This window comes from Sinocyclocheilus anshuiensis, unplaced genomic scaffold, assembly GCF_001515605.1.
Source record: "Sinocyclocheilus anshuiensis isolate Anshui unplaced genomic scaffold, SAMN03320099.WGS_v1.1 scaffold344, whole genome shotgun sequence".
NCBI classification, from domain to species: Eukaryota; Metazoa; Chordata; class Actinopteri; order Cypriniformes; family Cyprinidae; genus Sinocyclocheilus; species Sinocyclocheilus anshuiensis.
In genome coordinates, this window is record NW_015557066.1 from 569,740 (window position 1) to 577,239 (window position 7,500).

General features: G+C 35.8%; 1 protein-coding gene across 6 annotated transcripts in view; it reads left to right on the forward strand.

The window, feature by feature from the left end:
- The window catches only part of LOC107676644 (nuclear receptor corepressor 1-like), a 120,927-nt gene that overhangs the window by 17,993 nt on the left and 95,434 nt on the right, over positions 1-7,500 (forward strand). For all 6 annotated transcript variants that reach the window (XM_016471230.1, XM_016471236.1, XM_016471232.1 and 3 more), the window contains exon 2: positions 184-391. In XM_016471230.1, the coding sequence (XP_016326716.1) occupies positions 284-391 (108 nt within the window). In that variant the 5' untranslated portion in view covers positions 184-283. The remainder of the gene's footprint in view (positions 1-183; positions 392-7,500) is intronic.

The window sequence follows — 7,500 nt, forward strand, 5'->3', positions numbered from 1 at the left end:
TGAGGCAAGTTGGAGCTAAACTCTGCAGGACACCGGCCCTCCAGGACCGAGTTTGGGCACCCCTGGATTAGACATATTTACAGAAGCAAAATATACATCTAAGTAATATAATGCAGTAATTTGGCATAATATAACTCTCTCTCTCTCTCTCTCTCTCTCTCTCTCGCTCTCTCTCTTCCTCAGGTGGTTTGGCAGCGTAATCATGCCGACTTGGAGCCTATGATTGAGTAGCAGTGCTCCAGGCCCCCTCTGAGCCTCCAGCATCCCAACAGACAGCTGCAGCATGTCTAGTTCAGGCTTCCCCCCCAGCCAGGGGTCCTTCAGCAGCGAGCAGAGCCGTTACCCACCTCACTCAGTGCAGTACACCTTCAGCTCCACACGCCACCCTTCGGTCAGTACCACACACAACCTCACCTGCATAGCACATTACACTGCCAACAAACCACATAACAAGAAAGGTGTTAAAGTAGAAATATAACCGTAACATGAATTATATCAAAAATCTAAATCAAAATAATTTGTATTTGATGTTTAATTTTCATTATCAACCCAGTATAAACCTGTCATAATTCAATCTAATTCAATGCTAAAATAAATATCATAAATCAAATGCTCAAACCCACATCGCAAATGAGAAATCAAATGCTTAAAGGGGGTCATATAATGTTGCTAAAAAGAACATTATTTTGTGTATTTGGTGTAATGAAAAGTGTTTATGCGGTTTAAAGGTCCCCCGCTCAGGGAGTAGGGCGCAATGAACACTGTGTGGGGATCATATCGATCGGAATACAGTTCATGCACGTAGCTCACTTCTAACGAGCTGGTGCGCGAGGACTGGATTAACCGCTGGGCTACATCATGTGTCATTCACCGGTGAGAAAACTTTAAAAGTACTACAATACAGGAAGGAGGATCGGGTTGTTGATGTTTGTCTGTGATTCTCGCTCTGTCTGCACAGCGTGCGTGAACGCGCTGATGACGTATCCTGTCTGCGCGAACCTGGTGCGCAGAGGTATGCAGATACATATGTTGACGGATACGTTGACAGGCAGGTAGGAAAGCATATTAAAACGCTCGGACCGATCGTTTTGATTGGACGAACATTTCTTTATCCTACGCCTTCCACAGAATATATAAATACAGACAAATACATTTAGACCACTTAACTTAATGATTGCTATCGGGATGTGAAGAGACAACTTTGCAATTTCTAGTATTGTATTAGTTTTTAATATTTCTCATGAGAATTTAATAATTTTTGACTTTCAGTCTGAGTTAAATCTTTTTTTTTGGCTCATTTTATATGTAAAAGAAAATCTGCTTAATAATTACGCACACCTGAATATAAGACATTTTTCACTTCCAGCCTTCATGAATAATTATATATCAATTATAAATGATTAAATACAAGATTAATAGTAGTTATTGCGCGTGTGCAAAACGCACTTTTGCACGCTCAAAATATGATCTTTCGCTCGCAGAATTGCGGCAGAGATGTAATCCCATAGGCATGGACAAGTCTTAACTTTTATAAAGAATATCTCTTTGGATTTGAGACTTTAGTCTTTGCAACTTTAGGGATCTTATCTATTCACGAACAGCTTGTAACACTCCAAAGAGAAAGGAACATTTGAAATTGCATCATATGACCCCTTTAAATCACAAATAAAATGCTCAAACGTAAACCGGAAAAGGCAAATCAAATGCTCAAACAGACATCAAATATGATAAATCAAATGCTCAAATGCAAATGAGGAGTGTCAAATCAACTAGTGTGGGCGGAGCTTTGAGACAGAAGAGTTCGGTGACTGCGACGAGCACTGTGGCTTTTCATGGTGTAATTTCACAGAGAGCGAGTAAAATCTTGGCAGGGGGAGCTGCCACGAAAACCTGCCACCGCTAAAGGCAGCTGCCAATCCGATAGATGCATGTGAACGAACAGACAGAGCAACCCGGGTCTCCTTCTATTGTTTTGGCACCTAATACAATATATAATTCCTTAGTTTTTACACTAAATCCAGGGAGTATCCCTTCTACCAGCAGGAGCTTGGTGCCATGGTACACACACTCCATTACAGACTAAAAGAGAGGAATAAAATATAAGGTACAGTGGCAAATAGGTAAATAAGAGTACTGTCTGTTTGCTCACGTGCATCAGTTGGAGTGTAAACAGTGTTGAGGCAGGCTCCGCCCATGATACTTGATTGACACTTCTCATTTGCATTTGATTTATCAGTTGCCTTTTGCGGTTCGCTTTTGAGCATTTGATTTATCATCTGAGCATTTGATTTTCCATTTGCGATGTCGATTTGAGCATATGAGCACTTGATTTATTCTTTAAGCTTTGAATTATAGATTTCATTATGTCAGGTTTTTACTGACTTGATAATGAAAATTAGATATCAAATACAAATGTTTTTTAAATTAGATTTTTGATGCAGTTCATGCTTCCCCGAATGAGGAAATGAAATCACATTTGATTTATCATTTGAGCATTTATTATTTGATCTTTTTAAGCATTTGAATTAAAAAAAACATTTGTTAGGAAAAATCATCCATAAAGAAGGGTGTTTTGTAAAGTTTATAAACCGGAAACAGGCATGATGGGGTTTATACATCCTCTATTGTCTAATGTCAATACCTCTAATGTCAATACCTGGAGTAGGATGTTAATACCGACAACCTATGTGTTTAAATCCCACATTAGATTTAGACATGCAGATATCCTACTATCTCTCTCCCTTAGCTCTTGTTTCCTCTCTAATAGTGAGATGTATGTCACAAAAAGGTTAATTACTTAACACAGCTTTCCTCCTTTCTCCTAACAGCTAGACCAACCCACTTTATTGTTCACCTCTGTATAGCGAGTGCTGTGTCATGGTGCGTTCACACGTACAGAGGTTTTATTGCTAGAGTGGATGTATTATTATTTGTAGTAAGCATTTCTGCTGCTGGATGATCTCAAGTTATTAATGGGCCCACAACGTTTGAAAATCTGACCTCAAATGGGATGCATTGCTTGTGTCATAAGCAATTCAGTCCACCCGTTGAGTTGGATCTGATCCCACAGAATGGCTGTTGGTAATGCCTTATCAGACAATAACATCTTACTTAATGTAACAATACTTAATGTAACTTACTTAATGTTTATGCTTAAAAATTTGAAAATAATTTAACATTTACACAAAGTATAGACTAAGTTAGCATTTGATTGCAAATTTGGAAATTTGATTGGAAGTTTGGATTGGAATAACCTACATGACTGTATACATACAATGTATTCACAATATACAAATTATGCTTTTACTGAGATTCAAACTTTAAAAGTGCATTAAAACATGGAAAGCATGAGAAATTTAGTATCTAAATTTATTTACCAAATGAAAAAAAAATTAACTAACAATGCTTTCTGTAACAATTTGAGTGACCAGTCTGCAAAACTGAACACAAAGTATGGCTTAATTTTTCTTGACATGAATCCAGTTGTTTTCATGGTTGCAATGTAACATTTGGCTGCTAATCAATTATTTTGTTTAAGCTTTGTTACTTCACTAGAGTCCTAATAATTAGGTCAAAAAACCTTTATATGTGCATGTACGTTGTATGTTTCGCTGTACCACGCAGAGGCGCTCCACCACTGTCGTTATCACACTAATTGGCACAGCCCTAATTAAAATGCAGTAATGAATGTAATAAGATTACATTTCTAAGCAATTCAAGCCATTTTTAATCAGGCACTGTATATAGCACCCATTAAAAGTTCTTTTAGCCAAAGAAATTTGGACAGAAAGACAGAATGATTTGTTTATGGTACCAGTAAACCATAGAACAGTGATTTTTACATTTTACATTTCCTGTCTTTTCTTACACTCAACAATAGTATATCTCAGGAGATACTGATCAAGTTTGCTCCAATATCTTCACTACTGTTGATTAGGGCTGGGTAAAAAATATCGATATCTCGATATTAATCGATTCTCATTTTTACGGAACGATATCGATTCTTAAATCCCAAGAATCGATTAGTCTAGCCTGTGTTCAGTTAATGGACAGAACATTGAAGGGCACTTCCCATCCAATAAATCGCAATAAGCATTGTGCTTTGGTACTTTTAATATGAAACAAAGTCTCAGATTTCAACTTATTTCCATTGTATTGTAATATTCAAACAATAAATGCCGTTTTGGCGCTGTTTAATGTGAAGTGACCGATCGCTGTAGCGCCTCAGTTCAACAGACGCAGCAGCACGAGGCGCACGTGAACTGTTCATCTCCTCCACATTAATACCAGTTTCAGCACAAAATAAACACGACTTAACATCCGAAGGTAAGTTAAAAGAAAGAGTACAACTTTACAATCTGTATCCTGTCTTATGTAATCGCTCAATCAGTGTTTCATCCGCGCAAAGATGTCAATATAACGGCTTGTAAACAATGTCACGGAACGTCACATTTACCTCAGAAAAACATATTTGGTGACCATAAACTCGCTAGTCAGATAGAAAAATAAACTGTAGGGAGGGGCATTTTGCTAAATATATGCACCATATAACATATTCATTATAAATTTTACTGTTCTTCAATGTTTAATTTATGTTTGAATAAATCCATCAAGTTTTTATGACAGCCACCATTATGTTTATATTTCAAACAAATTAATTGAAGTAGAAATATTATTATGTAATTGTAACTTTATTATTTAAAAAACTTCATTAAGTGTAATTTTAACAAATCAGTTGATTTTAACCTTCAATATTATAGTAATGTAGTACCAACTGACTCTCATGTATATTTTACAGCATTAGTTGAGAGCTTTTTTTCCTTGAGAAAATTTGACATGTACTGTACCTGATATATATCCAAAATAATCGACATTGAATCGAATTGGTAATCGAATCGCGAATCGTGAAATTTGTGTCAAAACCCAGCCCTACTGTTGATAGTGGTTGCATCATATTACTACTAATTGCCATAAAGGTAAATGCATTGCCAGCTATTTGGTTATCACTGTAGTACATTCCTTAGAGCTAGAGAAGCAGAAATAAACCGACTCCAGCTGTTCTCTCTCTTCTCTGCACTTTTTCTCTTTTTAATTCACATTACTCAATTATTTACACATTTCCTGTTCGCAGACATGGACATGGCCATGTTTGTTCTGGGGTTGTTAGCAGTTTTGAAGCATCTCTAACACAGATGGTCATAAAGTGTGAGTGGCTTCTAGAGGAAATCTGATGTCTGTCTATTTCAGTGAGGTGACCTCATACCAGCAGATCTTGCAGTAATCCTGCTGTACCGCAGCCAACTCAGACAACTGTGAACGTGTTGTCATCATTTAGCCAAACAAAACTGTGCCTCATTTTATAATATGAAACTCTGGACATGTTTTTATGTATTCTGACAACATCTAAAGCAGAGCTCTCTGAAACTTAAAAACACTAAAATACTTGTTGGGAAATTGATATTTTTTTTTTTACTAGTTGTAAATACCTAAAATTAACATGGATTGTGTGTGTTTATGATTACAATTAGTGTTGTTTTTGGCGGCCTGTTTTAATTTTAGTTTTAGTCTAGTCTTTGTGTGAAGCTGTCATTTTAGTTTTTATTAGTTTTAGTCACGTTCATACTCTTTTTAGTCTAGTCAAGTTTTAGTCAACTAAAAGTCTGAGCATTTTAGTCTTATTTTAGTCAGAATTATCCATGACTATTTTCATCTAGTTTTAGTCGACGAAAACTGATGACATTTTAGTCTAGTTTTAGTCGACGAAAATTGTGTTTTAGTCTCTTTTTAGAAATGCAATTCTATTTAACACAGTCAATATAGTGTAAGTACCTAGTAGTATAGACGAAACCAACATTTTCTTTTAGCCAAAACCATTTCAAACAAGGTTATCTTATTATATTATTGTTACCTTATAGACTCAAGAATACATCCATTCCAGACACGGAAGACGCTCTGATTTGAATTTACAACATTCATTTTACCAACCAAACACGTTAGAAGTACGCACACATAAATTTAAATAAAGACGAACCCCGGCTGGCCGGCCATCGGTCCCTTTCTCTGTGTCAGACTTAACTTTGTTTGGTTTTCGTCTTCTAAATCAGTGTTTCCCAACCTTTTTTTAGTCGCGGCACCCATAGTTTTTATTTTGTAAACCACATTTAGTCTCGTTTTTATTCGTCAACAATATTGCATTATACATTTAATTATAGTCATCGTCACATGACCAGCATTTATGTTGCGTCTCGTCTCGTTTTCGTCACGTGATAAAGGTTGGTTGACGACGATATTTAGTCATAATTTTCGTTGACGAAAGCAACACTAATTACAATAATATTTTAAAATAATATAACAAATACCAGTTTGCATTATCAAGCTACATAACAGAATGTTTTTACAGCTGTAATAACTGGAAGCCAGAAGCCTTAAGTTACAAATGGCTGTGCTCGCTCTTCTGTTAAAAATAAGGTGGATTAAAGGGGATGGATTTAGTGAAGTAACTTTTCTGAGAGAGATTTAGCATGACAACTTTAAGCACCACCATTACAGCTATTACCACATTTCTTTATTAAATATCTGTTATTTATTAATTTGAAGGCCTTTGCTAAACATCTATCAATTAAAAAAAAAAAAAAACTTTTATTCAGCAAGGATTTATTAAATTGATCAAAGGTGACATGTTTTCCATTAAAATATTAAGCAGCACAACAGTGTGATCTTGATAATAAGAAATATTATATAATTATATTATTTTTGAGCATCAAATCAGCATATTAGAGTCACATGAAACTGAAGACTGGAGTAATGGTTGCTGAAAATATAGCTTTGCAATCAAAGGAATAATATATTCAAATACAAAACGGTTGTAATTTTAATATTTCAAGTTGTAATAGTGTTTCACAATAGTACAAATAAATGCAGTCTTGGTAAGCATAAGAGATTTATTTCAAAAACGCAAAACCCAAACTTTTGAATGGTCATGTGTTGCTGAGAAATGTATCTGATAAGTGTACGATTGACCATATCCATATGCATGACCATAGCCAGCCTAATTTAGACAAACTAGTCATTCAAAGAACCCATGACTGGTGAGTTTTGGAAGTAAATTTGTCCTGAATAATTCTAAGGTTATAACACATTATAACGCTTGATATTGCCACATTAATAATGTAAATAATTCTTGATGTTTTCAAAGAATGTCATTTGTCCTGATTTTGCCCAGTTCTTTAAAACTGAACCTTGGTCTGAGAGTAAACCAGCTTCAAGAACTGGCTCACACATGGTAGCTTTGGTTTGTCTCTGTCCTGCTCTGCTGGGGTCTGTGGTTTTCTAATGGAATGATGAATTGAGGGTTTGATGATCATCTCATCTTTAGCAGTGAATGTGTTACAGGCAGCTTTATGTCCATGTTTTATAATGGCATGTTTTACTAGAACATAAAACAGACTTATACATTTCTGAAGGAGCAGAGGTGTGTGTGTGTGTGTGTGTGTGTGTGTG